Source organism: Neovison vison, chromosome 14, assembly GCF_020171115.1.
Source record: "Neovison vison isolate M4711 chromosome 14, ASM_NN_V1, whole genome shotgun sequence".
NCBI lineage: Eukaryota > Metazoa > Chordata > Mammalia > Carnivora > Mustelidae > Neogale > Neogale vison.
The window spans coordinates 87,910-115,891 of record NC_058104.1 but is presented as its reverse complement, the minus strand read 5'-3'; the positions used below and the strand labels follow the sequence as shown (position 1 = coordinate 115,891).

At 65.7% G+C, this 27,982-nt stretch overlaps 2 protein-coding genes across 6 annotated transcripts in view; one reads left to right on the top strand and one right to left on the bottom strand.

Moving 5' to 3' along the window:
• Positions 1 to 2,438, top strand: part of TSC2 (TSC complex subunit 2) — a 31,934-nt gene extending 29,496 nt beyond the window's left edge. For all 5 annotated transcript variants that reach the window (XM_044234123.1, XM_044234124.1, XM_044234121.1 and 2 more), the window contains 7 exons: positions 3 to 89; positions 814 to 1,000; positions 1,249 to 1,388; positions 1,631 to 1,709; positions 1,782 to 1,873; positions 1,966 to 2,064; positions 2,198 to 2,438. In XM_044234123.1, the coding sequence (XP_044090058.1) occupies positions 3 to 89; positions 814 to 1,000; positions 1,249 to 1,388; positions 1,631 to 1,709; positions 1,782 to 1,873; positions 1,966 to 2,064; positions 2,198 to 2,368 (855 nt within the window). In that variant the 3' untranslated portion in view covers positions 2,369 to 2,438. The remainder of the gene's footprint in view (positions 1 to 2; positions 90 to 813; positions 1,001 to 1,248; positions 1,389 to 1,630; positions 1,710 to 1,781; positions 1,874 to 1,965; positions 2,065 to 2,197) is intronic.
• Positions 2,435 to 27,982, bottom strand: part of PKD1 (polycystin 1, transient receptor potential channel interacting) — a 41,572-nt gene continuing 16,024 nt past the window's right edge. The window contains exons 7-46 of the mRNA XM_044234118.1: positions 27,099 to 27,319; positions 26,610 to 26,725; positions 26,120 to 26,246; positions 25,344 to 25,591; positions 24,193 to 24,945; positions 23,264 to 23,395; positions 22,899 to 23,074; positions 22,609 to 22,742; positions 18,448 to 22,064; positions 18,156 to 18,305; positions 17,007 to 17,150; positions 16,618 to 16,897; positions 16,322 to 16,535; positions 16,052 to 16,235; positions 15,554 to 15,706; positions 14,574 to 14,718; positions 13,867 to 14,487; positions 13,384 to 13,540; positions 12,896 to 13,148; positions 12,620 to 12,815; positions 11,565 to 11,735; positions 11,351 to 11,494; positions 11,056 to 11,266; positions 10,828 to 10,954; positions 10,076 to 10,192; positions 9,928 to 9,974; positions 9,496 to 9,680; positions 9,291 to 9,384; positions 7,466 to 7,584; positions 7,187 to 7,389; positions 6,914 to 7,108; positions 6,403 to 6,542; positions 5,951 to 6,063; positions 5,626 to 5,773; positions 5,422 to 5,547; positions 4,993 to 5,167; positions 4,621 to 4,908; positions 4,404 to 4,538; positions 4,015 to 4,320; positions 2,435 to 3,919 (exon numbers count right to left, since the gene is read on the bottom strand). Of these exons, the coding sequence (XP_044090053.1) occupies positions 3,452 to 3,919; positions 4,015 to 4,320; positions 4,404 to 4,538; positions 4,621 to 4,908; positions 4,993 to 5,167; positions 5,422 to 5,547; positions 5,626 to 5,773; positions 5,951 to 6,063; positions 6,403 to 6,542; positions 6,914 to 7,108; positions 7,187 to 7,389; positions 7,466 to 7,584; positions 9,291 to 9,384; positions 9,496 to 9,680; positions 9,928 to 9,974; positions 10,076 to 10,192; positions 10,828 to 10,954; positions 11,056 to 11,266; positions 11,351 to 11,494; positions 11,565 to 11,735; positions 12,620 to 12,815; positions 12,896 to 13,148; positions 13,384 to 13,540; positions 13,867 to 14,487; positions 14,574 to 14,718; positions 15,554 to 15,706; positions 16,052 to 16,235; positions 16,322 to 16,535; positions 16,618 to 16,897; positions 17,007 to 17,150; positions 18,156 to 18,305; positions 18,448 to 22,064; positions 22,609 to 22,742; positions 22,899 to 23,074; positions 23,264 to 23,395; positions 24,193 to 24,945; positions 25,344 to 25,591; positions 26,120 to 26,246; positions 26,610 to 26,725; positions 27,099 to 27,319 (11,533 nt within the window). The 3' untranslated portion in view covers positions 2,435 to 3,451. The remainder of the gene's footprint in view (positions 3,920 to 4,014; positions 4,321 to 4,403; positions 4,539 to 4,620; positions 4,909 to 4,992; positions 5,168 to 5,421; positions 5,548 to 5,625; positions 5,774 to 5,950; positions 6,064 to 6,402; positions 6,543 to 6,913; positions 7,109 to 7,186; positions 7,390 to 7,465; positions 7,585 to 9,290; positions 9,385 to 9,495; positions 9,681 to 9,927; positions 9,975 to 10,075; positions 10,193 to 10,827; positions 10,955 to 11,055; positions 11,267 to 11,350; positions 11,495 to 11,564; positions 11,736 to 12,619; positions 12,816 to 12,895; positions 13,149 to 13,383; positions 13,541 to 13,866; positions 14,488 to 14,573; positions 14,719 to 15,553; positions 15,707 to 16,051; positions 16,236 to 16,321; positions 16,536 to 16,617; positions 16,898 to 17,006; positions 17,151 to 18,155; positions 18,306 to 18,447; positions 22,065 to 22,608; positions 22,743 to 22,898; positions 23,075 to 23,263; positions 23,396 to 24,192; positions 24,946 to 25,343; positions 25,592 to 26,119; positions 26,247 to 26,609; positions 26,726 to 27,098; positions 27,320 to 27,982) is intronic.

Sequence of the window (27,982 nt, the reverse complement as noted above, 5' to 3'; positions counted from 1 at the left end):
AGTCCTTTGAGCGGTCAGTGCAGCTTCTCGACCAGATTCCGTCCTACGACACCCACAAGATTGCTGTCCTGTACGTGGGAGAAGGCCAGGTGAGGCTCCTGGGTGCCAGGGTGCAGCTGTGTGGCCTTCCCGCCTGGGGTGGGGGTCAGGGCCTAGATCCTTGTCTGTCACAGAGCTCGGTCACTGCACGAGCGGCCACTGGCCCATGCTCACAGAACCCTGGGCCAGATACTGCTCCAGTGCCGGGGACACGGCGGGAGTGACAGGTGAGCGTGGGAGCTCGCGGTGCCCAGGGGCGTGCCAAGCACTCCACGGCGGAGAAGGTGGCACGTGCGAGCAGGGCAACGGTCGTGTCAGCCATCCAGGTGTGGGAAAGAGAGGAAGGGAGCGTCTGGTGTGGGAACGGCAGGTGCTGGTGGCTGGTGTCATGTCCCCTGTGCAGGGAACAGGAGGTGGGGCAGGGAAGTCAAGGGGAGGGCTCACGTGGGTCACTGGCGTGGACAGCCTCATGGGCTGTCGGGCAGCTGCACTTTCCTTTCCAGGGAGGTGGGCAGGTGTGAATGCTTCTGAGCAGAGGGTCTGAGGGGACTCGGCCTAAGTGTCCAAAGTGTCCCTCCGACTGCCGTGTGGGAGAGCTGGTGGAAGGCGGGTGCTGGTGGGCCTGCGAGGGGCAGGTCTGTGGACTGGGGCTGGGATTCCGAGGCTGTGTTCAGAAGGTCCTGTGGAACCAAGGACCAAATACATATGCAGGAGGGCGAGGCTGGGACACAGCCGTTGGGGACAGGGTGCCACCATGCTCCTCTCTGCCCACAGAGCAACAGTGAGCTCGCCATCTTGTCCAACGAGCACGGCTCCTACAGGTACACGGAGTTCCTCACCGGCCTGGGCAAACTCATCGAGCTCAAGGACTGTCAGCCAGACAAGGTGTACCTGGGCGGGCTGGATGTGTGCGGGGAGGACGGCCAGTTCACTTACTGCTGGCATGACGATATCATGCAAGGTAGGCGCCCTCCCGCCCCGTTGCCCGTTGCTGCTGTTGGCTGTCGGGGACCTCGGCAGGGTGGGGCTGGGGAGCCGTGGCAGGGGCACATGGGGCTGGCATCTCTGCTTCTAGAAGCTCTGCGCTCAGGGAGAGGGGTGCAGTGCTGCTGGCCAGACAGGCCCTGAGGGCCTCTGGGGAAGCCAAGAAGTGTTCTTGGAGAGAGGTGCGGGGGGCCCGCCCGTTCAGCTCTGCCGGTCTGCCTGCAGCGGTCTTCCACATTGCCACTCTGATGCCCACCAAAGATGTGGACAAGCACCGCTGTGACAAGAAGCGCCACCTGGGCAACGACTTCGTGTCCATCGTCTACAATGACTCGGGCGAGGACTTTAAGCTGGGTACCATCAGAGTGAGTGGGGGTAGGCCTGGGCACATGCCTCTCTGGGGGGACAGCCCAGGAGGGTCCTGTTCTTCTAAGAGGGGAGGCGGCTGTGCCCTGAGGTCCCCTGGGAGGGAAGGGTGTGTGCAGCGGCTGGTGGCAAATGGGGCACAGGCTGGCTCAGGTAGCAAGCCCCCCGCCCACCAGAGCTGAGTGAGGACGTGGCAGACAGTGGTCCTCGGGGCTAGTGACCTCTGCTGTCGTCCTGACAGGGCCAGTTCAACTTTGTCCACGTGATCATCACCCCCCTGGACTATGAATGCAATCTGGTGTCCCTGCAGTGCAGGAAAGGTGAGCCCCGGGGTGTGGGGCCAGGGGGCATTTGGGGCCCTGAGCCCTGGTGTGAGCTCCGTTTCTCCCCAGACATGGAGGGTCTTGTGGACACCAGCGTGGCCAAGATCGTGTCTGACCGCAACCTGCCTTTTGTGGCCCGTCAGATGGCTCTGCACGCAAACGTGAGCTGAGGGGAACGGCCCAAGGGGCAGGTGGGATGGGTCCATAGATGCCCCCCCCAAGAAGGCTCAGCACTCCCCGCACCCCACCCCAGATGGCCTCACAGGTGCATCACAGCCGCTCCAACCCCACCGACATCTACCCCTCCAAGTGGATTGCCAGGCTCCGTCACATCAAGCGACTCCGGCACCGGGTAAGGAACGTGGACCCCAGACCCCCCGCGGCCACGGGGAAGGGGCCCCAGATGCCCTGCGGCCACCGGGTGTGTGTGTGGGGGTGCAGAGCCCCTGCGGGGGAGCTTGCTGCTGATGCTCCCACTCCTGCAGATCCAAGAGGAAGCCCAGTACTCCAGCCCTAGCCTGCCCCTGCTGCAGACGCACACCCCGGGCCACGGCAAAGCACCCGCTCCGGTGCCCGCGGAGCCCGTGCCGGCGTATGAGACGGGCCAGCGGAAGCGCCTCATCTCCACGGTGGACGACTTCACAGAGTTCGTGTGAGGCTGCGCGTGGGGGGGTGCACGCGCGAAATAAAGCCGAGGTGCCCGCCGGCGGCCCTCACACAGATGCAGTCAGCCAGCTGGTTTATTTGACTTTGTCGGGTGGGGCCAGGACCAAGGGTGTAGCTTCGGCCATGCCCCCAGCCGTGGTCCAGGGCCACTGGGGCCACCCACACCACCACACACGTGCTCTTGCGCACACGGCCACAGGCTCACCTTCCCCGCTCCGGGAGCCAGCCCCCAGGGAGGGCCTGTTCCACCCGAGCGCCCTGTTCTTGCCTCCTCCTGCTCCTCCCCAAAACCCAGCACCAGCAGGTCTGGGCCCTGCCTTCTTGCCAGCCTTAGGCACAGAACAAGGCCCCTGGGGAGGGACAGAACTGCCTAGAAAGGAACTGGGCCTTTCTAACAAGCCTCCCCTCCCCAGCTGGACCTGGCCTCTGGTCAGACATCTGGGGAGGGAGGCCTGCTGCCCCTTAATGTGGGCGACAGTGGGCGCCGGGCTGCTTCGGCCAGCGGGTCCCTTGGCCTTAGTGAAAAATAGAGCAACATACAAAAATATACACATTTTCACCCCATATAAATTACCGACAATAGACACACAGATGGCAGCGGACGGGAAGTGCACTCGGCAGGGGCACAGGAGAGGTAATAACTTAGTGGGGACGGCCACAGGAGGTGCAGGTTCCCTCCCCGAAGCCTGGATCCTTAGCAAAGGGGAGATGTCTGCCCAGGAGGTGGGGCCGGGCACAGCCCGCTGTACCTGAGGACTCCGGTAATAAATTAGTGTCTCAGAGGCTGGGCACTCGGCCCAATACTGCTCTGTCCTCCCACAGGGAGCCGGGGAGGGGACCCTGGGTCCTGGCTGCCCACACGGCCTCTTTAAAGTGCTGAGATCCCCAGGGTGGAGACAGCGGCTGCCTCCTCCCTGGGGGACCTTCGTTGCAGCTCTTCTGCCAGGCCCGAGACCTTGAAGGTGGCAGAAGTTAATACTGAGTGGTGTCTGCTCCAGCTCCCTTCCAGAAGCCGGAATGAAGCCACAGGCCCGCCCCAGCCAGGGCACGGGTGTGAGCCCAGGGCCCTAGGGTTAAGTGCTGCTGGGGTGGACCTTGTTCTTGGCCCACAGTGAAGCCCTCCCGGGGCCAGTGGCCATGCCCATGCCTCGACTGGCCCGGGCCAGACGGCTGGGCAGGGCCAGCCGTGGGTCTGAAGAGACACAGCGCGGAGGAGAGGCTGGGGGCCCGGTGCTCCCGCGGCCCCGCAGATGCTGTAGCCTCTGCTCCAGCCGGTAGACGTCCTCTGTGGCCTGGTTGAGTCGGTCAAACTGGGTAAGGAGGGCCTCGAAGACGGTCTGGAGGCGTGAGGGCTCGGGCTCGCCCCGTGGCCCCAGCCGGCCCAGGCCCCCGCTCAGCGCGTCTAGCTGGCTGGAGGACGTGGAGGGCCGGGAGGTGTCTGAGCCCCCGCTGTGGGGTGGCGCGTCCGGGGAAGCCTTGGAGCCCCTGGAGGAGCGGGAAGGCAGCGGCTCCATCCCCTCGAAGCGGACTTTGTGGCGGAACTGGGGGCGGCACAGGGGCTCGGTCAGTCCGGCTGCACCCTGGGCTCACCTGGGCCCAGGGTGCGTCCCTCTCCCCCCCGCTGGGCCGTACCCACCTCCTTAACCTTGCTGAAGCCCATCCAGAGGCGCAGCCTGCGCAGGAAGAGCTCCACCATCTCGTAGTCCTGCGGCTCCCAGGCTGGCCGGTAGAGCTCCCCACGCAGAGCCTGGTACCGCCACCTCAGAAGAACCGTCCCCACCCTCAGGGCCCCCCACAGCCGCAGGGCCCAGAGCCCCGTGCACAGCAGCGGGGAGAGGCGCCAGGATTCAGTAGGACACAGGGCAGGACCCCCAGACCCAGGGCACAGCACCAGGAGGGCCCCTGCCGCGCTGCGAATGGAATCCACGCAGGAGGAGACCAGCTGCAGGGGGAGGGGAGGTGAGGTGAGTGAGGCGCGGGTCCCGGGCAACGCCACCCTCCCCCGCCGGCCTCTCTGGCACCTACCAGAACGGCCAGCTGGGTGTAGGCCGCCGCGAGCACCACCAGGCCCAAGGCTGCGCCCGCGAGCTCAGGCAGGGCGCGGCACAGCGTCTTGCCGAAAACCGACCACTGGCGCACGAAGCGCAGCTGCTGCGCGGCCTGCGGGGGAGAGGCACCGGCGGATCAAAGAGGCATTGCCGGCCCGGCCCAGCCCCGCACCCCCGCGGCGCCCCATCCTCACCTTGACCAGGAGCAGGAAAAGCAGCGAGGCGGCCAGACCACGAGCCGCGGCGCTCAGCTGCGCCACCTGCTCGAAGCTGGTGAAGCGGCGCGGGCGACGCAGGAAGCGGGTCCACTGGCGGTCAGCGGCACCCAGCTGTGCCAGGCGCACGAGCGCTGCGGCCGCTGTCAGGGCCACCAGTAGCCACCGCGCCCAGGCCCCGGGCTGCACCACGCGGACACGCCCTACCTGGCGCCACAGGCGCGCCTCGGCCACGGAGAAGTACAGCGCGAACAGCAGCAGGCTCACCTGCGGGGGCGGAGCCGAGATTGGCTGGGGCGGGGCGAGGGGCGGGGCCAGAAGGGGTGGGGCGGGGCCGGGGCCAGCACCTACCGAGGTCAGCAGCGGCAGGGAGAGGCCGGCGCTCAAGCGCTGCAGCTGGAAGGGCCGGACGCTGAGGGCGGTCACCGCGTGCCCGGCCGCAGGGAACTCGAGGCGCAGCGTGACGGCGGCGTGCAGCCCCACGGCCGGGCTGTAGCGCGTGAGCTCCACGAACACGGCGCGGCTCCTATGTGGCAGGAAGGGGGCAGGGTGAGAAGACCAGGAGACCTGGAGCCTTCTGGGAGGAAGGGCTCGTGGGGCGGCATGGGCCCGGGAGGAGGTGGAGGTCGCAGGGACAGCGAGAGTCAGCAACGGATGGGGAGCTGCAAAGGTGGTGGTGGGAGGAGGGCCCGTGGGGGCCCGGGCACTGGGGCGGGATGCTGCGGGCCTGGGGTGATGGAGGTGGGGGGTGGGGGGTGGCGGGAGCTCAGCCAGCCCTGCCTGTTGTCGATCCAGTTGTGCAGCTGCAGGAAACCCAGCTGCGCGCGGCTCTCTTCCAGGCTCAGCCCCAGCTCCTGCACGTATCCCCCACTGTCGTACACGGCACAGTAGCCCCAGGACCAGACCCTGCTGGCGAGGGGGCAGTGTCAGGGCCAGCCCTGCCCCCACCCCCGCAGGAGCCCCGGGAGCGCCCTCTGTGCTCACCCCAGCAGGTCTGGCGCAGAGTAGGCCCATGTCTCCGAGCCGTTGTGGGCAGCACTGCCCCAGCCAACCCCATAGTCGCCTGTGCTGAAGGAGCCAGAGGCTGCGAAGCACGTGGGCACCCCCGAGCCAGGAGGGTCCGGGCAGAGCGCTGCCGGGAACGAGCACCGTGAGACCAGGAGCTCACTGCGGACCGGCTGCCTGGGCTGGGCCCGACGGAAGCACGGCACACCCTCCCTGAGCCCATAAGGCAAAGGCTGTGGTCTCCCAGATGGAGAGCAGCGGGGAGCAGGTGAAGGGTTCAGCCAGGTCGCCAGAAGCCGCTCACCTTCGCGCAGCCGCACCTGCCGCAGCCGCGGGGGCCCCAGCTCGGGGCTGGACTGGTTCCCGTGGACGTAGGGGAGCAGCACATGTGACATCCACGGCCAGAATTCCTCAGACCTGCCCAGAGACACAGTCCCATGCTCTACCCCATAGCTCCCTGCACCCACGGGGCAGGCGGGTCAGAGGCCCCGAGCACGTGCCTCCTGCTGCCCCGGCCCAGACAACAACGGGCCGCCAGGGCCCCCCGGTGGGACAAGCGGAAGATGCGGAGTCCGTCCTGGCGTCCTGGTGTTTGGAGCAGGTGTCATGGGGTACAACCAGAATTGTGCCAAGACACTCGCCCATGTCCCCCAGGGACTGGGCTGGACCAAGGCTAGGGCAGATGGGGCCTGGTCAGCATCAGCGGCTCCCTGGCCAGGCCGACCTGTCTGTGGGTGCACTTAGGGGTGTCCGTACCGGGTGATGGCCAGGAAGGCCCGGCTGCCCAGCTCCTGTTTGATGGCACTCTGCAAACGGTACGCGTGGCTGTGGCATGAAGCATCCCCGTGGTTGGCCAGCAGAGTCACCAGCAGGAAGAGCATATACACCAGGAGGCTCTGGGGGCAAGGATGGCCCTGAAGTCAGCTGAGCCCACTCGGCCCCACTGCAACAGAGCTGGCCAGCAAACCGCCCACAGCCGAGGGGCCTGGGGCCAAGAAGGCAGCACAGACAGCGGCCAGGGCCCCACCAGCGGTGGGGGGGCAGATGTGATCTCGCCAGAGGCAGAGACCGCCCCCAGGGCCCCTCAATACCAGGCAGGAGGAGGCAGTGGAGCTGGGCCAGAGAAGAGGCAGAGGGTCTCAAGGGCCTTCCATGGGAAACCAAGGGCCAGGGGGAGGTTTTCAACAATGGGAGAACATATGGGAAGACAGCATGCTGGCCCAGCTACGGAGAGCAGGGCAGGTGCCGACCCCGGGCCCGAGCTCACCCTCAGCATCCCGTGCAGCTTCTTGACCTTCCGGGCTTCCTCTTTCGCCAGGAAGAGCGCGAAGCCATGGGGGGGCCTCACGCGGGGCACACGCTCGCTCACGGGAGTGACTGCGGGGCACTCCACCAGGGTGTCCCCCTCATCCGGATGGAGCCGCTTGACCACCAGTGAGAAGTACAGGGCTTCCAGCAGGACCTGCATCGGGGGTGGGGGGCATCAGAGGGGCCCGCTGGTGTTGGAGGCTGGCCGCTGGGCCCCCCACACCCCACTTACCTTGATAGGCTCCCAGCCAAGGAAGGAGGCCAGGAAGCTAGAGCTGCTGGACAGGAGCCACAGCACACCCACACCGGGGGTGAAGCTGACACCCACCCAGCCCGCAACTCCCACGGCCACAGCCACCAAGAGCAGGCTGAGCCCGTGGGCCAGGGGTGCACACCAGGCTGGCAGCAGCCGCCTCCGCAGACCGTCCGCGAGCCCTACGGGAGCAGACAGACCGGTGAGAGGCAGCCCACGGGCAGGGATGGGGGGTAGCTCGGGGACCCAAAAACATACCTGTGTGGGAGAGCTTTGCCGACTGGGGCTGCTCCCAAGTCAAACCTGGGCTGGGCAGCCCCCTCTCTCCCAGCCTGTGTAGCACCAGCGGCTCCATCCTCTCCCCGGGGGTGCCAGACCTGAAGCACAGGAGTGGGGGCGCCTGTGCTCACCTGTCGAGGCAGCAGGTGGCTCCAGCTGCTGAGTCTCAATGGGGGTGCGCAGCCGCCCCCCACGGGCAGTGGAGGCGGAAGGCGCTGCCCCACACCTGGGAGGACGTGGTGCCAGGCTCCGAACCCCGCCAGCGACTCTGAGGAGGGGCCCCGACACCTGCCCGGCTCCTCAGGCTGCAAACCCGCGTCAGCCTGTCTACCGGGCCCCCCTCACCTCCCACTTCCTCCACCAGAAGCCACAGTCCTCACCCCACTGGTCCGCGACCTGGTCCGTGCTCACTGCACCGCCACGGGGGCATCTGGCCCCGTCCCCAAGCCCTGTCCCTGGCCTGCTCTTCCTGCCAGCACCCCGACTCGGCCTGAAACCTGCCAGCAAGCGCTCCCCACCGCCCCCACCTTTGCCCTCCACCTCCCGTGCTCTGATGCAGCTCTGTGAGCTAAGACGAGTGATTTTCGGCAACAGTGCACAGCGCTCTGCAGAACTGAGCGCCCCTCGTGGCGCCCGGCGGACCTGGCTGGCTCCAGAGCTGCCCTGGCAGGGAAGAGGGGAGCAACGGGAAGCAGGAAGGTGACAGGCGCCTCCAGAGAGCAAGTGTGCACACCTGCCCTGGCTTCCACAGAGCTGAGCCCTGACCAGATGTGGGACGCGACTGTGTGCCCTGTGCTGCCAGCAGCCCCCTGCCCAGAGCCGCGTTCAGTGCGTCTGGCTTCGGGAGGCTTCTACGGAACGGAAGGCAATACCAGTTGTGCAGGTGGGACGCCACTGCCAGGACAGCAAACCGACGCCAGTGACCGATTCCTCTTGGAAACGGACTTTTCTGATTACAGAATGAGCGTAAGCTATTTGCAGGTAATACGAGTGAGCAGGGGTGCACGTTCCCGTCTCGCGGGGACCAGCTAGCTCCTGCTCTCACCAGTCCTTGCTCTGGACGTGTGTGTCTGACACGTGGATGTGGCGTTCCTTGGGACAGGGTCATAGAGCAGGGGGGGCGCCAATGACACACAGCCTCACCGGAAAGTCTACAGTGCAGGAGAGCAAAGACCACCTTTTGAGGACAGCATTCACGGACCCCCCCACACCTGCTGATGTGCACACGCTAGCGGGCTGGAGGAGGGGGATGAGCATGGGGCGAGGGCAGGCGGGTGGGGCTTCGGGCTGGAGGTACCGGCCCGCTCCACTTAGAACTACCGCCCCAGGATTTCCCCATATTAGAAACCTTTTGAATCAACTGGCAATTTCTTCATAAAAATGCAATCATGCCACAGTTATCTGTTTTTGTAAAAGGATTCGAGACACTTCCCCTTTTCTCTGTGTTCTGGGGCAGTTTACAACTCAGTAATTTTTGGTTGCTTTAAAATTGAGGGGACTTCAAAGGAACAGGAAAATAGGTATTACCAGAGAAATAGAAGCATACAGTAATTTCACATGAGTCATCCAGGCCAGAAACCTAGAAAGTCTATTAAAAATATAAACTCCCAATAGCTTTCACAAAAACAAACAAAACAACAAAAAGATTGTTTAGGAAACTGTCAGGGCCTGCTCCCTGCAGCCGGGTCACCCCGTGAGGTCCCTCCTACAGGGAAGGGCACAGAGCTCACAAATCGCCCAGCCCCAAAGGGCTTCTTGGCCTGGGCTCCCCCTGTCCCCTAACCCCCAGGAGCCAGGTACTCACAGGCCAGTGAGCAGATCCCTTTCAACCTGAGTGTCCTGGGTGGGGGCGAGGCTGCTGGCCCCTTCAGTGAGGATCTGCCGAATCAGGTCCTCGTCTAGAGGGAGGAGCAGAACACATCAGGGAGGGCATGGGCCCCTCTGACCCCCCAGCTCGGAGCCTCCTTGGGGAGAGTATGGGGTTGCCACCCCTCCCAACCCATGCTCACCTGAGGCTGAGAAGTACTTGGCAGGTGAGGAGGGGCTGACCAGGGACAGACCGTCCTCCTCTGAGCCCAGCATGCGGCCAACGTGGCCCCGGGCCAGCCGCTGCAGGGTGCTGCCCACGATGGAGGGGTCACTCAGCAAGTCTGGCCAATGCAACGTGTCCTCGCTGGATGGCCAGCACGTCAGGCTGCGGGTGACAGAGGGCAAACAAGGGGGCCCAGGGGACCCGTGTGCACACGCTCCCAAGTCCCATCACACACACACACAAGAGGCTTCTCAGCAACACGGCTGAGACAGCGTGTGGCCACACCTAGGGCCCATGAACACCCGCAAGGACACACAACACGCCCACAGAGCCCACACACCTGCCACGCGGCACGCACGGGGCGTGGCGGGCCTGCACCAAGGCTCAGGTCTTCTCTGCGGACCCCTACCTTTTAGAGTCATCTGAGAAGTCACTTTTCATTTGTCCCACAAAGGCCTATTGAGAAGCGCAGAGAACTCAGACTCTGGGCCGCCCAGATGTGGCAGCACCCCCTGCCCCCCTCCCGGCCCAGGCAGGGCCCCTGGGGCTGCACTCGCCTCCACACGCAGCCCCGAGAAGCTGAGCAAGGAGCTGTCCAGCACAGACGGGTCCAGGTAGCTGTCGATGTCCAGGACCGGCTGCCCTGCGGGGGTGGGGCTCTCGCCCCCGGCCACCTACCAGAAGAGGCACATGGTCAGCGGGACGCAGCTCTGCCTCCTGAGCAGGCTAGACTGGCGCTGTGCCAGAGAACGTGCTAGAATGAATGATGCATGCATTCTGTGTCTGCACTGTCTACCATGGTAGCCGCAAGCCCCCTGCCGCTACAGAGCCCATGAATGTGGCTGGTCTCATGTGGCCCCAGGCTGCTGCCAGCCACCACACTAGACTCCCAGCCTCCATCCTGCGGCCACGGCTGCTCGCCCAGTACATCCCTTGTCTCGTGAGGCGCCTGTGTGGCTCTGGCTGTGGGGGACGGGACGGGTCAGCTCATGAGGGTGGTGCGTCAGGGGAGCCGTCAGAGCAACCGCCTGGGTTTGTCTGCACAGGAGGTCTCGTTGCTGCCCCAGCACCTCACCATATCGATGCCCCGGTCTCCCACTTCCTCTGAGTCAGTCTGGGGCCTGTCCTTTCAGGAATTTGTCCGTCTGCCCTCAGTCATGGGACCATCCCATCAACTTCCGCGGCCTCGGCTCCGTTCGTGAGCCCGGCTCCTGCCGTGCTTCCATCCTCGAGCCGCCTCGCTGACCTCGCTGACCTTCCCTGCCGATGAGCCCATGCGCCCCCAGGAGCTCCACAGTCCTCAGCCCACCTTGCTCCGGGACATCCGAAAGAGGAAGAGGATGACCAAGTAGACAGGATAGACGACCACACTGGACACCAGACCCACGGCCACTGTGTCAGCGCTCAGCGGGATCCGAGTGGACACGGGCCCGGCGCTGTGGGCAGGAGAGAAGAGAGACCGTGGCTGGGACACGCTGGAAGGGGCACAGGAGTCAGGCAGGAGGGGTCACCCAGGTCCCCACGGCACAGCACCCACCTGTGGGCAGCGTCTCCCACAACCCCGTACCACACAGCATTGGCACCCAGGAAGAGGCAGACGAGGAGAATGCAGCAGGTGGCCCGCTGGACACGCGTGAAGCGGCTGCGTGGTGGCCGGTCCCAGACGGACAGCCAAATGTGCTTGTCAAAGAAGCCGCGCTGCAGCTCAGCCACCAGCAGGCGCCGGGACTGCCGCAGGGCTGCCTCACCTGGGGACAGGGCGGGGCGGGCTTCAGCGGGGCCGGAGGCTCAGGGCTACCCCTCCAGCCACAGGGACAGGGACGGGCCCTTACTTGCCGCCGGCACCTCCTTCTCCACGAGGCCGCCGTTGGCCTCGGTCTCCACTGACAGCCACTCGTTGACCAGGAAGAAGGTGCTGCGTGCCGTCTGCAGGTCCCTGACGATGACGTGCTGCAGGAACCAGGCGGGGCTGAGCCCTGCGGGGAGGGGCTGCGTCAGGCAGGGGCGGGGCGTGCAGGCCGGGTCGCTGCAGGTGCCCCCACAGACCTTTGTTGTCGTGCCACACGCGAATCTTGCACACACGGCCGAGGCTGTGTGGGGTGGCGATCTGGAACACGTCCAGGCTGTTGCGGCGGAAGGCTCTGTCCCCATCTAGGTGCCGGTGGCCGCTGCGGCCCTCCGCCCCATACAGCATGATGCCCACGTGTGCTGTGGTGCCTGCGGGTGGGCGGACCTTTAGGCCAGACGCGAGAGCCCGGCCAGTGGCCTCTGCTCACCGGATGTGGCCGCCGCACCAGCTCCCTAGGCGTGCTAGACCCGGCCCGACTGTGCAGCCTCTGCAGCTTAACAGAGGGACTACGGGAGGCCGCGGGGGCCGCGAGCTCTCCAGTCTGCTCCAGGAACGGCCAGCTCGCACTCCAGTGGGCAGCCCATCCCTGCGCCCCCACCGGCTCCCACAGACCACCCCGCTGACGGGGCGCTGCCTGCTCGTCTCCCAGGGAGAAACACCCGTGACAGTTTATAAAACTCAGTCATCAAAACGGTGAAAGCACAGAAAGGAAGTGAAAAGTGGCAGCACATGGAGCGGAATTCAGATCCAAAGTCAGCGGGCATGTCTATACCGCCCGAGGCTCGCCGCGAATGTGCCAGCGCAAACACGGACAGCAGTTGGGAGGGAGGACGGGGGCACAGCCATCAAGGCCGGGACGACAGGGCGAGAACGGTCACGGCAGGCGGGGACGCGTGGGAGCCATGCAGCAAGACGTAGGCACGGGCTCCCCGCACGGCAAGGCCCGCAGTTGCATGGGCAGCACTGTCCACACCACTTGGCGAGTTTTTCACCAAGAAACCAAACACTTTGGCTTCCAGCCGGTCTAACGGCAAGTCCCACCGTCCCTGTCACTACTGGTCCCATCTCCCAGCACCGGCTCATGCTACCTGCACTGACCATCTGCTTGCTCACGCCGGGGGCCCCACACACTCAGCAGTGGATAAACCCAGCCGCCCTTCGTCGGCTACTAAGGAAAGTCACTGGGGGGCGTGGGGGCCCGAGAGAGCGAGTGAGGGTGGCCGGGGGCCCGGACGAGGCAGTCCCCCCTCACCTGAGCCTCGGCCCCAGCCAGTCTTGACCAGGATCTCGTACTTGAAGCGGCCCCCCTTCCCACAGAAAGGGATGACGCGGACCCGGCGGACGTCCAGCTGGTCCAGCTTCCGCAGGACCACAGCCATGACTGCGTAGGTCACCAGGCACACGGAACACGTCAGCAGAACGACGTAGTTCATGCCCGACGCCGGTTCCTGGGGAGACAGAGCCATCAGGCCTGGAGGCACGGCCCAAGCCTCAGCTTCCCAGGACGCAGAAACACGGTGCCACTCACTGGGAAGATAAAGTGGACGCGGCTGGGGGGCACGAAGAGGCTGGCCCCGAAGGCAGTGAGGTGGCGGGTAAGGCAGACAGCCTGGCTGGGCGAAGTCTCCTCCAAGGGCACGAGCCCCTCCGTCCTCCACATCATCTCCTTCTCGCTGAAGTACTGGCACAGGGACGTGTAGAGGCCCACAGTCACTTCCAGTGCAGACCAGTGGAAGTGGCTGGTCAGGTTCAGGTGATAAGTCCCGCCTGGGTCTCTGGTCCTGGGAGAAGTGGGGCAAGCGTCACACCCAGACCCCACCCAGGCCCTGAGCGACAGCCATATTCTGGCCCCGAGGCCTCTCTGCAGAGTCACCCTGCCACTATGTGTGGCCAGTCCTCCCACTGCTATGCCTGTTCCCCACGGGGAACGCACATGACCTTGGCACACATTCGCCCTACCCTTAGAGACCAGCCCCTCCCCACCAACGGGTCCTCAGGGGCAGGTCACGTGCTCACCCCGGGGCGATGAAGAAGGTATAGGGCCTGTGGTCGTCGCCTGCCAGCTGCTCCAGGCGGATCCTCCTGCTGGCCGAGCAGTTGTGCTCGTTGGGCCAGGACGCGGAGTGCAAGTACACGGCCAGGTAGGGCTCAGGCTCCTCGGGCAAGTAGTGCTCTAGAGGGACAAGCACATGGTCGCACGGATGCCCTGGGCCATTCATGCACCCTGGGTGACCCCCGTGGACGCTCTGGGGCCCTCCCTGGCCCTGGGGGCGAGAGGGCCAGAGAGCTCGGGGATGGCACCTGCTCCACCTCCCCCGCCACCCTCGGGCCAGGCCGCCAGCAGCCTGGGAAGCAGGAGGCAGACCACAGTAAAGGCCACAGAGTTGGGGGGTCCACGAGAAACACCTGCTCACCCGAGGTACCTCCCCGCCTCCCCTGAGCCCCAAGAGACCGGGCCAGGCCTGCAGGCGGCGCCGCCGCGAGGGCCCCAGCACGCACCACTGAGCAGCGTGTAGGTGAGCTGCAAGTGCAGCCCAGCGGCGGGGTTGCTCTCCTCGGGGGTGACCACGACGCCAACAGAGGCCCGGGGCGGGACGACCGCGGAGCCGGCAGGGGCGCGGGGGCCCTGAGCGGCCCGGTCTGAGCTGCTGGGCACCTTCACGGTGATGGCGCGCTCCGAGGCCAGCTGCCCGATGGGGATGTGGGCCCCGGCCTGCGTCTGGAAGGCCATGGAGGCCACCTTGGTGGAGACGGTGTAGTTGCTGATGTAGCCGAAGGGGAAGGGGTTGGAGTCGACCAGGAACATGAGCTGCACCACGTCGCTGAGGTTGGACAGGGCTCCGCTGAAGGCCGTGGGGATAGAGAAGGGGCAGCCGGGGAGCGAGGCGTCGCCCTGGCACAGGAGGCTCCGTGGGTCTGAGCGCTTGCCGCGGGCAGTGATCTCCTCACCCACCAGCGTCAGAGGCTCCTCATCGAGGACGCGGGAGCGCATGACGATACACATGAGGGCCGACGACAGGTGATAGGCCCTGGACGCCACCATGTGCGCCGGCAGCTCCATGCCCAGCTCCGGCGGCCGAGGGCCCTGCACATCCACACTGGCCAGGTGGATGAGGTCGCCTGGGGGGTGGGAGAGGCGGGGGCAGATGCTCGCGGGGAGAGGCAGGGGCAGGTGGGAGCACCGCGCGGCCCGGCCCAGCCCGCACCTGTGATGTTGAGGATGCTGTCAGCGATGCCCGTGGGCGTCCCGGTGCCCGCGGCTGTCTCAGCCTGCAGGATTCGCATCATGCCCTCGAGCTTGTGCAGTGTCTGCTTCAGGCAGGAGCCACACACCGGCTCCCCGCTGGACACCTGCAGCGAGGCCGGCCCCTCCGCTCAGCATCATCAAACCGGCCACGCTGCAGGGCACCCACTCTGGCCCTGGCCTTCCCCACAGCCCCTTCATGTTGCAGCTCGAAACCCCCGAACGTGGGTTCTGCCCACATGCCTGCTTGCTGAGAGCTCTCCTGGAGCTTCTCCCTACCCACGGACGAGGCCAGCGGAAGACCACTCTGCGTCCCACCCCATGCATGTCACAGCCACGGGAGTCACGTGTCACAGGGCCCCCCCACCTCCCTTGGAAAGTTCTCTGCTCCCTTCTCTGCTGAAGGCTCTGCCGCAACTTCCCACCCCTATCAGACTGAGCTCAGCCCTGCCCAGTCCAGTCTCCAAATCCTGGACACCACCAGTGGGTAGCTCTCGGAGCTGCAGAAGCCAGGTCTGCTGGGACTGTGGGCTGGAGCAGGATGGCACAAGAATGGCCTCTTCTGGGCGCCTGGGTGGCTCAGTGGGTTAAGCCGCTGCCTTCGGCTCAGGTCATGATCTCAGGGTCCTGGGATCGAGTCCCGCATCGGGCTCTCTGCTCAGCAGGGAGCCTGCTTCCTCCTCTCTCTCTCTGCCTGCCTCTCTGCCTACTTGTGATCCCTCTCTCTGTCAAATAAATAAAATCTTTAAAAAAAAAAAAGAATGGCCCTCTTCCATCTGCCCTCCTTACAGTGAGCCTGCTCCTTATGCCCTGGGGCCACCCCACATAGGCCCCGAAGGGCAGAGACCCCCATGCCTCTCACACTAGAACAGCTGAGGACTGGCACAGGACAGGGGGCACTGGCCAGGACGAGGGCTGCCGAGGGGCCTGAGCACACCCTACCGTGCACTGGGCCAGCGCTGCCGCGATCTGCTGGATGTCATCCACAGTGTTGACCCGCAGCGAGACCAAAGTCTCTGTGACATTCTTGCGTATCTGGGCTTGCAGCTGCCGCCGGGTGTCCAGCTCTGCTGCCGCGGCCAGGCTGTGCTCAGACTGTAGGCATCAAGCACAGGGAGCCGAGTGCGCGACGGCGGCCCCCGCAGCAGTGAGGGCAGGTGCACACCGTCTCAGCCACCATGAAACGGGGGGGGGGGGGTATGAGACTCAAGTCCTGTTTCTTTGGGAGCAAAAGGAGGCTTTCCCAGGGCTCCTCTGACAGAGGCTGGGCGCAGTGACAGGGGAACCCACAGGTGAGGATGGGGGAGCCCACAGGTTGGGAGAGGACAGAACAGTTGTTTCAAGGAAATGTGCCAGGGGGACTGATCACTTGCAAAGCTGTGGGGCCTGGCCTGGCCCCACACTCTTGCTGAGGACAAACAAGAAGAGAGGAGTCCTCACCCCTGTGCTAGCCTCGTTGAGCACGGTGATGAGGGCCAGCGAGTACTCGATGACATGCTGGGGGTCAGCCTGTCTCAGCAGCCGGGGCAGCATGCTCTCCGTGAGACCATGCAGCCAGGTCATGAGGTCGCCGGGGCCTCCTGGGAGGTCGCCAGGAGGCTCTGGCAGGGTGATGGCCAGAGACCTGTGTGGAGAGGTTCAGCGCCGGCGAATAAGCGGGAGTCCCCGCTCCCACCAGCCCTGACCTCCCAGGCCCCGGCCCCGGCTCACCTGTTGAGGGCGACCACAGCCGCGCCCAGCTGATCCTGCACCACCACGGCCAGGCCCACCTGGAAGTGGGGTGCGAACCCCGGCGGCAGCACCGCACCATAGGTGGGGAGGCTGCCCCTGTAGATGCAGAACTCCTCGCAGTGGCCCTGGCGACAGCGCCGCAGCAGCAGGGCATACACCAGGGGCGCGCTCCCATCTTCCGCGTCCTGCCAGCCTGCAGGGGCCCTCGAAGTGTAAGCAGGCCAGGGCCCCACAAACCCACCGCGCCTCCCCCTCCCACCCGCCGCTGCGCTCACCTGTGCACTCGAAGTACACCTTGGTGGTGAGGGCGCGCACGGCGTCCAGCGGGAAGAGGCGGCAGGAGCCCCCGCGTGGGGGCCGGTTGGCGGCGAGGCTGATGGAGGCGCAGCCCTCCTCCTCACCCGATCGGCCCAGCACCGTGAGGGTGAACGTGTAGCCCTCGCCGTCCCGCAGCACGCCGCGCCGCACCACCAGCCGCATGCCCGAGCTGCCGGTCGACGTGGTCGTCTCGTCCAGCACTAGCGTCTGGTTGCTGAAGGTGCGCGCCTCCCAGCGCTGCGGGGGCAGACCCGGGACTGAGGGGCGGAGCGACTGCGCCCCGCCCTCTCCCAGGCCCCGCCCCAACCCGAGGCCTCGCCCCTTCCCTCCAGGCTCTTGGGCTCACCCCTCGCTTGGAGCCCGCGCTGCAGTTGTCACACCGGCCCTCCAGATACACGTAGGAGCTGCGGCTCACTGCGTATACCGCCTGCGCCTTGCAGGACACACACTCCAAAGACACGATGGGCACCCGGCCCCTGCGAATCAACACCTAGAGACAGGGTGGGATCACAGGGAAGCCATGACCTGAGCCAGTGCCTCTGCTCCTGGGGCCCAGACCCGAGTCTACCCGGCAGGTTGGGAACGCAGGGGTGCGGTGGCTCCTGGGAGACCTGAGCCTCTGGCCACTGCCTTGGCACTGTTCTCCTAGTTGGGAAGGCTCGGCTAGGCCCGGCCAGCTCCTCACTAGCCAAAGGTCCAGCTTCCCAGGGCACTGTGGGCTTGGGCCGCACCCAGTACATTCATCTGGCTTTGTGCCTCCCAGGCTGGGGGATGGTGGTGGACACCCAAAAGAACAGAGTCCACACTAGGTTTATTTTCTGTAGCTTCCATGGCCCAGCATGCACCTGGCACACACGAGGCCCTCAGGTGGTCACCCACGAACAGAACGGTCAGGCGAATGCCTCTGTGGGGAGGGGAAATGTGTGCTGACCGGCCCGAGGTCCCTGCTGCCCTGGGACGGGGCCCACCTCAGCCAGTCCAGGTGAGGCCCTGCTCTAAACTCCCACCTTGCCTGACAGCCCCTCAGGGCATGCCAGCTGGAGAGCCCTGATGCTGAGGACAGAGAACGCTATGCTGGGCACTAGCAGAGCCCAGCACACCTGCTCCCATCAGCACACCTCCCCCAAAGGCAGCAGGAGTGGCTGTCCCAGGGCCACCCACTCTGTAGCCCTGACCTACCTGGAGGGCCCAGGGGAGGGAAGCATTGAGTACACACACGCACAGGGGTGAGATCAGGTCCCTCCCATTCACAAAAGAGGAAACCCATGTTCTGGGAAGGGGACCTCACGGCGCCTAGGGCCCCTCCGAGATCTGGGGCACAGTGTTGAAACGGGATGTTTTGTTAAGCACCACAACACAGGAAACCCTCCAAGAGCTTTCGGTGTTCCCTGGGGGCAGGTGGCCCTGTATGCTCAGCCCTCCCCGGCAGCTGGGCCCACCATGGGGGCCTGGGGCTCTGCCTTGCTGGGCTAAGGACCAGGCCAGCAGCACCCACCGTCTGGTTGGTGGCCTCCTCCTTCCGCCCCGCCTTCCACACGGTCAGGTTGAAGGTGTACTCCACGCCGGCCTGCAGGCGCTCCCGAGGGACAGTGACCACGCTGCTCCCCCGGGGCCCAAAGGTCAGGGCACACCCACCAGATTCACTCTGTAGCCACAGGGGAGGGGGTGTGAGACCCTGCATGGCCTCAAGGCAGAACCTGGTCCAGGGCACAGCTAGAAGACCCCCTCCCCGGGCTGGGCAAATGACTGAGGGGCGGGGACCGTCCATGCCCTGCAGGGCACCTGACCTGGGTCGAGGCCACACAGGCCCAGTGGAAGCTGAGCGGTGTCTGGTCGCCGTCTTCCAGGTTGGGATCGTAGGATTTGCTGCCGTCCAGCACCAGGTCCTGAGTGTCTGACCACACGCGGTACGACCCGCCCTCAACAATGGGCACCAGGCGCTCGGGCACCACCGTCACGTTGGCTTGGATGCTCCGCGCCAGCGGTGTGTCCCCGAATGACACCATGAACACGAAGCAGTAGTGGCCCACAGGCAGGGCCAGCCGTGGCACCACCAGCTGGGGCCGGCTCACATCCACACTGGGCAGGGCCACGGGGGCCATGCGCGCAGGCCGCTGGCAGCTGGGGGCCCGGTACACCTGCCAGCGGTACTCGGTCTGGTAGGTGACACAGTCACGCAGGTTGACGTGGGCCTCCAGGTAGTTGCGCTGGGAGCGCCGCATCAGCACCTGCGGGGGCAGGGCCACCTCCACCTCGGGCTCCCTGCAAGCCAGCACGTGGACGGTGACCGTGGCCTGCGCCACAAAGAAGCTCACCAGGTTGGAGGCATTCACCTCCACGCGGTAGTCCCCGGGCCGCAGATAGGAGTGCTCGGCCCAGGGCTCCTCCGTGTCCTCCACCAGGGCCCCATCCCCAAAGTCCCAGCGATAGGCCACGCGCCGGGGACTGGGGCTGGTGGCGGCCTCAAACCGGGCAGAGCGGTTGGTAAAGCAGCGGCCACTGCGCAGCACCACCTGCTGGATGGGGTCCTGGACCTCCGTGGTGAGAGTCAGGTTCACCCCGCCCAGCTCGTTGAAGGCGCGCACGTGGATCTCCAGCAGCCCCGCAGCCACTGGGGTGTAGGTGACATCTCGGCCCGAAAGGATGACCAGCGAGTCCCCCTGGACCTTTTGCAAGGAGAAGTACCACGCGAAGGCCACGCGGGACCCCCGCTGCACGCGGGCGGTAAAGTTCCTCTCTGTGCCCGTGGGGATGCCTGGTTCGCAGCAGCCGGGCACCTGCAGCCCCCCCACGGCCTCCAGCACCAAGACGCGCACCTGAGCCTGGGCCCGGCTCACGTGGTTCTCTGCCTGCACACTCACCACATGGTCCCCAGCCCGGGGGAAGCTGCGGGAGAAGTGGGGCCCGGGCAGCACCTCTGGGCCCGCCCCGCTGACCTGCACAAGGAATCGCACGGCTGAGCCGGCAGCCAGCACGGCCTGGAAGTGCACCGGCTGCCCGGGCTCTGCCACCTTGCTGCTGGCCCACAGCACCAGGCCCACGACGGGCTCCTCCACCGTGAGCTCATGGGTGGCCACGATCCAGCTGACCGCGTTGGAAGCATTAAGCTGAACGGAGGAGGTGCCGGCGTCGCGGAAGACCACAACGACATGCTGACCGAGCCTGCTGCCACCCGGAACTCTCCAGCACCAGCTCACGTTGGTGCCGGAGTCCAGTTGTCCCCAGAAGGGCACAGAGGAGCCGGCTGCCACAAAGCTGCGGTCTGGCTCGCCGGCCTTGATGCTGAGGCCCCTGACGGGCACCTGCACGGCCACCTCGAGGGTGGCATTGGCCAAGCCCAGCTGGTTCTCCGCCGTGACCATGACCAGGTACAGACCGGGGCTGGGGAAGGCGTGGGTAGTAGATGGCTCCGGGGTCTCCCAGCTCATTCCTCCCTCCAGGAACCAAGTGTAGATGACGCCACTGCCCCCAGACAGCTCAGCACAGAAGGTGACACTGACATTGACCGCGGCGGGGTTTGGGGAGGCGGCTGCAGCCAAGCCGCCCACGGGCTCCACGAAGTCCACGGTGCGGTTGGCCGAGGCGCTGCCCAGCATGTTAGCGGCCCGCAGCTGGACGTGGTAGGTACCGGCCTCGAGCACGGTGAGCGAGAAGGTCTTGCCGCTGCCAGCCAGGACTGGGCCGCCATCCTGCTGGGCAGCCCAGCTGTAGGAGATGTTGGTGCCATCTCTGACCGCGGCCTGCAGCTGCAGCGTGCGGTTGGTGGGAAAGCAGCAGCCGCCACCGCCCCCCACCACCTGCAGCCCCTCGATGTGCCGCAGGACGTAGATGAAGATGCTGTCCTGGGCGGAGCCCACCTCGTTCTCGGCCGTGACAATGATGTTGAAAGTGCCCACCGAGCGGAAGGTGTAGGAGATGGTGGGGCCCCCGGGGATGGGCGTGCAGCGGTCGCAGAGCACCCAGGAATAGCGCACGTTGCTGCCGGCCTCCAGGGACGTGCTGAAGCTCACGCTGGCATTGAGGGGCACCACCGTGCGGCTGGCATTGACACCCAGGCCCCGCACGCGCTGCTGCACCGTGACATTCAGGCACGCCACGCCACGGCTCACCTCGTTCCATGCGTGCACCCTGACAGTGAAGGGGCCCGTGCTGTTGTAGGCGTGGGTGGCCGTGGGGCCCTCGAGGCGCCCGCCGTCCCCCAGGTCCCACAGGTAGGTGGCGGGGTGGCCGCGGCCCACGGCCAAGAACAGGTAGGGCTGCAGCAGCTCCAGCACGCCGGACCCGTTGACCCGGATGCCCGAGAGCTCCACAGGCTCCTGCACCTCCACGAGGGCAGAGTCGTTGGCCGCCGAGATGTTGTTGGACACGGCGACCGTCACCAAGTAGGAACCGGAGTCCGTGTAGGTGAATGTGGCCTCAGGGCCGCCGACACGGGCCACATCCTCAGTGCCGAAGTCCCAGGCGTAGCGGTAGAGGGATGGGGGCCAAGCCCGAGCCACCAGACGGGCCTCCTCCCCGAGCCGCACCAGCTGCCTCTCGGGCCACAGGGTCACGTTGCCCACTTCGGGCTCCACGCACACGCTGCTGAAGTAATGGGCCTTGTTCACCTGGCTCGACAGGACCAGTGCCAAGGGGAACGTCCCGCTCCGCGTGAAATTGTGTGTCACCGTCGGGTCCCCTGAGATGGTCGTGTTGGAAGAGCCGTCCCCGAACGTCCAGTCGAAGACGTAGTGCGCAGGGTCCCCGGTGACATGGGCCGTGAACCGGACGTGGGGCTGTGAGGGGATGCAGGCTGCGGGCTCGATCCGCAGCACCTCCAGGACAAAGACGTGCACGGGCCGGCTCAGGGCCAGGTGGCCCGCAGGGCTGGACGCGCCCACGGTCACTGTGCAGTTCTGGGCGTGGAGGTACACGTGCTCCACTGTGGACTCGGGGCCCGTGAGCACCACGCCGTCCCCCATGTCGAACGTCCATGTGACGTTGTCCCCAGACTGCAGTGTGGCACTGACCGTCATAGGTGCGCCCTGCTCCACCGCCGGGTTCAGGCTCACATGCAGGCCCCGGAGCTCCTCGAAGACGCGGAGGCTGAGGCCCGCCACCACGCTGCTCACCGTGTTGTTGACCTCTAGATGGACGTGGTACACTCCCCTGGAGGTGTATGTGTGGTTGACCTCTGGCTGGGGCTGCGTCACAGCTGGGGAGCCATCCCCGAAGTCCCACGTGTATAGGACGCCCCCAGGCCAGGGCAGAGGGTGTGGGGAGAAGGTGACAGGCTGGCCGGCCACTGGGACATGGCTTCCCACGGCCACGGCCAGGGCTGGTAAGGTGGCTCGCACACTCACAGGCACTTGCTGCGTCAGGTTCTCGAAGGCGTTGGACACCAGCAGAGTCAGGTTGTACTCACCTGGGGGACAGGCCTGAGTAAGGACCAGGGCCACTGCCTGTGTGGCGAAGTCAGTACTAACCCCGTGTTGCTGCACATTGGGGCCCCTTGGGACGACAGAACAGGGCCCCGGGCCAAATGCAGAGGGAGGACGCCCTTGGTTCCTGCACCAGGCGTGCCCACAAGGCACGCGTAGGGTACCAGCAGCATGTGGTGAGACATGGGGCAGATACGGGGACGAGAGGAGGGGCAGATCTGTCCCAGGCCACCCCGAGCCCCAGTGGGAGGCAGAGGGGTAGGGGCGCCGAGCTCTACTCTGTATTCCGAGTATGCAGCTTCTAGTCATTCAAAACGAAACGTAGCCCCCTTCTTCCCCAGAAAAGGGTCTGCACGGGGGCCAAGGGAGGTCCAGTTTCTGGCCAGGAGACTTGAATCATGGGGCTCAGAAACCCAGTCCACCCTGCACCCCAGACACCCCTCCTTCTCCCTACTATGGACCCCAGGCCGTCAGCCCAGACTAGGCGGAGGGGACTGTCCCCCAGCAGGCCAGCGGCCCGGCCCTCACCTGGGACGGCATAGGTGTGCGTGGCGTTGTGCTCCACCAGCACCTGGGCCACCGTGGGGTCTGGGACCCGGACGGACTCATCGTATGGAGGCCTGAACTGGCCTATCACCTGGTCCCCGTCCCCGAAGGTCCACCTGCCACAGCAGCGGGCAAGCCATGAGCAGGCTGGGGTGGGCACACATAGGCCCGGCTGCACCCCTGGCCACTCTGGGCAGGTAAGGAGGGGGAGCCCAGCCCCAGCACCCCCAGGAGCAGCCCACCCTACTGCCCGCCAGGCCAGGCACACTCACAAGAAGGCCACCTCCACAGCCGAGTCTACCAGCACGTGGGCAGCCAAGGCCAGTGTGGCGTTGGAGGGCAGCACGGGCGGCACTGCTGACACCCAGAGGCCCCTCATCCGGTGCATGCGCCCCACAGTGACGTTGTAGCTCACGGTGACGTTGCTCACGTGGTTGGAGGCCGTCAGCTGCAGAGACAGGGGCGCATATGGGCTGCCGCAGGTGGAGGGGGTGCCGCCGGGCAGTAGACAGCCCCCCCCACCCCACACTCACCCGCAGCCAGCCGAGGGGTCCTCGGGAGCAAAGCAGAACAGAAGACAAAGGTGAGCACTGCCCAGCCTGGCCCGCCCCTGCCCCCACCGGAGCCCCCCACCCACCGAGAGCTTGAAGACCGCAGCGCTCTGGTAGATGACATTGAAGACCACGTTGTGGAAGGTCAAGGACTGCTTGTCGTCGATGGTCCAGCGGAAGACCACGTCCGAGCCAGCGTCCACCGTGGGGCTGTACCGCTGTGGGAAGGGCACAGTGTCGGCCAGCCCCAGAGCTTCGGTGGCCAGCTCTGCCCTAACCCAGGTCCCCCCTATCTGGACATGCCTCCCGGTGGGGTTTTCCAGGCAACTTCAAGACACCACAGGGGAGGGGGAGGCTGGAGGGGCCGTGAGGCGTGGGGCCAAGCCTGGGCCCACTCTCTCTGACCACTCTCCTGCTATCTGTACAGGGACCCGGTACCAGTGACGGCAAGAGCCCACCATCTCCGAATCCCCACACGGCCTGTCCCCGGGCTCCTGCCCAGGCTCCCTGTGGCAGCAAATAACTATCAGGGAGCCCTGGAGGCTGACCCCAGGCCGCCGACGGAACAGGTGTGAGCAGGGGAAGCGGCAGGATGGGACCGCACGAGTGGCAGGGCTCAGAAATGGCCTTTCTCATGGACCCCGTGGGGCGGCTGCCTGCTGTGGGGGGACAGCCGGGACAGGGACGGTGGCAGGATGGCCCCAGTGCCTCCTGGTCAGGAAGTACTCCCCACAGCCTGGGGGGAGCACAGCAGGGGCCTCGAGGGCACACACAGGTTGGTGAGGTTAGAGGTGGGCACGGGTGCGCGGCAGGGGGTCGTGGGAGCAGACTGCAGCTGCGTCGGAACTGCCGTCTCGGGGGACCGTTCCACGGACTGCGGAATTAGCGACGGTCTGAGGAGCCCCTCACAGAGCCCGCCCCAAAGCGGCCACCGAGCCCACCACCCCCAGGCCCAGCTCCCTCCTCCCCAGGGAGGAGCCGCTCCCCTCGAGGTGGGGGTGGGGGTGCTACTCACCACCAGGACGCCCTGCAGCACGCGGGCTTCGGGGCTGGGAGTGGCGCGAAGCCCGCAGATAGGCTCCTCGGCCGTCACACGCAGGCTGAGGCTGGCCTGGCCAGCACCGTTCTCCACCACGACCTCGACCATGTGCTCGCCCTCACGGAGCCCGGGCAGCTCCAGCACCGCAAACAGGGTGCTGTTGGCCTCGAGAGCACAGCCGGGCCGCAGGGCCTCCACTGTGGCCGGGCAGGTGGCCTCGAAGGGCGCGCTGATGTTGCCCCCGGGCCAGCGGGCTGTGGCAGTGGCGCTGGTGCCGGCGTCCACCTGGAGCACCAGGGTGGAGCTGTTGGTGGGCACGTAGAGGTGGCCGTCGTGGGGCATGGGGTAGGCCAGCCTCAGCCCCGCCACGGGGGACAGCACGTCGAAGCTGCAGGACAGGTTGTGCACGGACACGCTGTTGCCCACAGTGGCCCGCACCTCGTAGCGCCCAGGTTGCAGCCCTGGGTTGGGCTGCAGCCCCAGCAGGAGGGTGAAGCGCTCCGTGGTGGCCAGGAGCCGCAAGGCACAGACAGGGCCAGCTGGGGCCGCCTCCAGCTGCGTGGGCAGGTGGGACAGCCAGGCCACAGCGGTGGTGGAGAAGTACGGGGCCTTGGCTCTGGGGGCGCCCAGGGCGGGTGAGCAGTGCAGAAAGGCGCCCGGTCCGGCATCATGCTGCAAGGCGATGAGGTCTCCGGGGAGCAGGGGGCTGTCCTGGCCATGGAAGGCGACCTGTTGGAGAGAAAGGCAGGCTCTGCTGGGTCCTCACAGTGAACCACCACTGGCTGGGGTAAGGGGTGCTACCCGGGGCACCGAATCAGGGGCTCCGGCAGGTGGACAGGACCCACGGGGGCTCCCCAAGCACTCATGGCAGAGACAGATGGGACAGGTGCTGGGACAGGGACGTGCATAGGGCAGGGATGCAGGCATGGGAGGGCCCTTCCTGGACAGGGGCAGGGTCTTGGAGGGACAAAGCAGTCAGAACAAGGGGTAAGGCCCGAGCTGGCAGTTTCTCCTGCTAGGGGTGCTGAGCAAGGACAAGGACAGAAGCAGGGCAGGCAGGAGAGTGGAAGAGTGTGCCATCTATCCGGGTGGACAGCAGAGGGGGAGCCCAGGCTGGTGACACTTACTGAGTACTGGGAGGGAGGCCCTGCTGGCACAGAGAACAGGAACTCCCTCCAGAGTGCATAGGAGGTCCCGGGGAGTCCCAGCCCTGACGTGGACCCATTGGCACAGGCCCGGGGGTGGCAGGGGTCATCCAGTGGGAGGTGGAGACCAGCTCGGGGGCACCAGTGTCCTTCTGGGGCGCACACAGGGACAGACTCAGTCTGGCTCTCCGGGGACCTGCTCTCAGGCTCCCTGCTGCTTCCAGGGGCCGCTGCAAGGAGAAAGAGGGGTGTTGGGGCCCTGGCCTGCTGTTCAGCCAGGGACACCCCCACGATGACAGGAGGGTTTTTTTTTTTTTTTTTTTTTTTTTTAAGATTTTATTTATTTATTTGACAGAGACCACAAGCAGGCAGAGAGGCAGGCGGGGGTGGGGTGGGGAAGCAGGCTTCCCGCTTAGCGGAGAGCCTGACTCGGGGCTCGATCCTAGGAGTCTGGGATCATGACCTGAGCCGAAGGCAGAGGCTCAACCCACTGAGCCCCCCAGGTGCCCACTGACAGAAGGTCTTGCCAGGCAGCAACTCGGGCCCCAAAATCACCCCTCTACCCTTCCCGACCCTGGGCCGGATAATGGACCCAGGCCAGCCCCACACAGGCTGTCCTGCGGGTCCCGAGCCTGAGTCCGTTTCTCTGTGGACACCACCCTGCCCACCTCAAGGCTAGACACCCGTCCAGTGGACAGGGGACCAGGGCCTGTGACCGTGGGGACAGCCGCCCACCCGCCGCCCAGACAGAGCCCCACCTGCTTCTGCCGTGGGCCTTAGCACCTGCAGCCGCAGCTGGATGGGCCGGTGGAGCTCCTGGGTACCCAGCTCGGCCGCCGTGAGGAAGGCCTCCCTGCTCAGGCCCAGGCTGGGGAACGCCATCATCTGGGGGGGTGGGGGGCGCTGCTCAGCTCCACAGACCCCGAGCCCAAGACCCCAGACCCCAATCCAGGCCAGCCCAGAGGGGAAGGAGCCACCACTTGGGGCTTCACACTGAGGAAGACAGTCACTCAGGAGGAAAATTCAGCTCAAAACCATCCCTGAGCACCGGTACCGCCCCCTTGTTCCGTGGAGAGAAGGCTCAGGGGCACTCGGGGCTCTCAGACACGGGGAGGGGGTGCTGCTGCTCTCCGCATGGAAGGTAGGGGGCACAGTCTCTACCGGCCACACGGGACATCATTAAGGCCCAGAGAAAGCACCTTAAAGAGACCCAGCAGCCTGTCCTGATGGGTCTGGGGGTTGGCCTACCTCGACGAGCTCCTGGGGGGCCGAGAGGACCTCCTGTTGTGCCAGAGGGCTCAAGGGGCCCTGCAGGTCCCCACTGGGCGCTCCCACGAGGAAGGTCTCTGCGTCCCACACAGGCCCTGGGACAGCAAGTGTGCAGTGAGGTCTCCAGCCAAGGAAGACAGCGTCGGGGCCCAAGGCGGGGCCAGACCTGGGACCGAGCCCCTTGGCAGTGGCCTCCCAGCTCCCCCCAGCTCAGTCTTGTTGGGAGCAGCTCCGCTCAGGACCACAGGTGCTCAGCCACACCTGATGGACACTAAACAGCTGAGCAATGAGCCTGAAGGATGTGACTGTCCTAGGGGGACAGGAGGAGTCCCCAGGGCGGCCAGGAGCCCCTGTGTGGTGGGGGGTCAGGGACAGCCGTGTGAAGGAATTCCCCAGGATGGCCAGGGAGGTGTCTGTCCTGGTTGAGGGCAGAGGGTGACCCAAAGCCCCCCAAGGGCCCCAGCGCACCTCCAGGCTGCAGCTCGCAGACATAACTGTGGGGCGCGGAGCATAGGTCTGTGTTGCACTGCCCCGCCGGCCCCAGTCGCACGCAGCGCTCGGCAGTGGCTGGGTGCGGCTCCCCGGGCAGCCAGTTCTGGCAGCTCTCCAGGTTGAAGGCCTCACCCTGCACGGCAGGGTCCGCCTCCTCCCCCTCCACAGCAGAGAAACCAATCCACACATCCAGGCTCCTGCAGGCAGGCAGAGGGGAGAGTGGGCGCCCAGGGTCTCCCGGAAGACAGGCACCCTTCCAGCTGTCCTCTCTCTGGGAGCCGGCTCCTCACAGCAGCCCCTCAGGCAGGCCTTGCCCCTCTCCCCATCTCTAGATGGGGAAACTGAGGCTCAGAGAGATGACCTGGCAAGCAAGGCCACAGCCGTGTCCACTCACACCCATGCCTGTGGAACCCAGGGCCCAGCGGAGCGCTCCCAGCAGGGGAGGCTTCAGTCCGGCCGAGAGCGGTGTCCTGTGTGAGCAGTCTCCGGGCAGGGAGGCCCGCGGGGGCTGCGGTCGGATGAGTGGCCGACTCTTGGTTTCCGCTCAGGTCATGATCTCAGGGTTGTGAGATCAAGGTCTGTGTTGGGCTCTGAGCTCAGCAGGCGTCTGCTTCTCCCTCTCCCACTGCCCCTTCTCCACCCCCCCCTACATCAAATAGGTAAAAAACATATTAGAAAAAAAAAAAGGCAGCTCTCAGTGTAGCGTTTGGGGAGCAAAACCCCTGCATCTCCGCCCCCCACACAGGCTGCTCCCCCAGCTCTGCCGAGGTACAAAGACCCTTCTGGAAGGAGGGCTGACAGACACGTGGAGAACTCAGGGAGAGGAGTGAGGTGCCAGGGTCAGAGCCAGGCACTGGGGC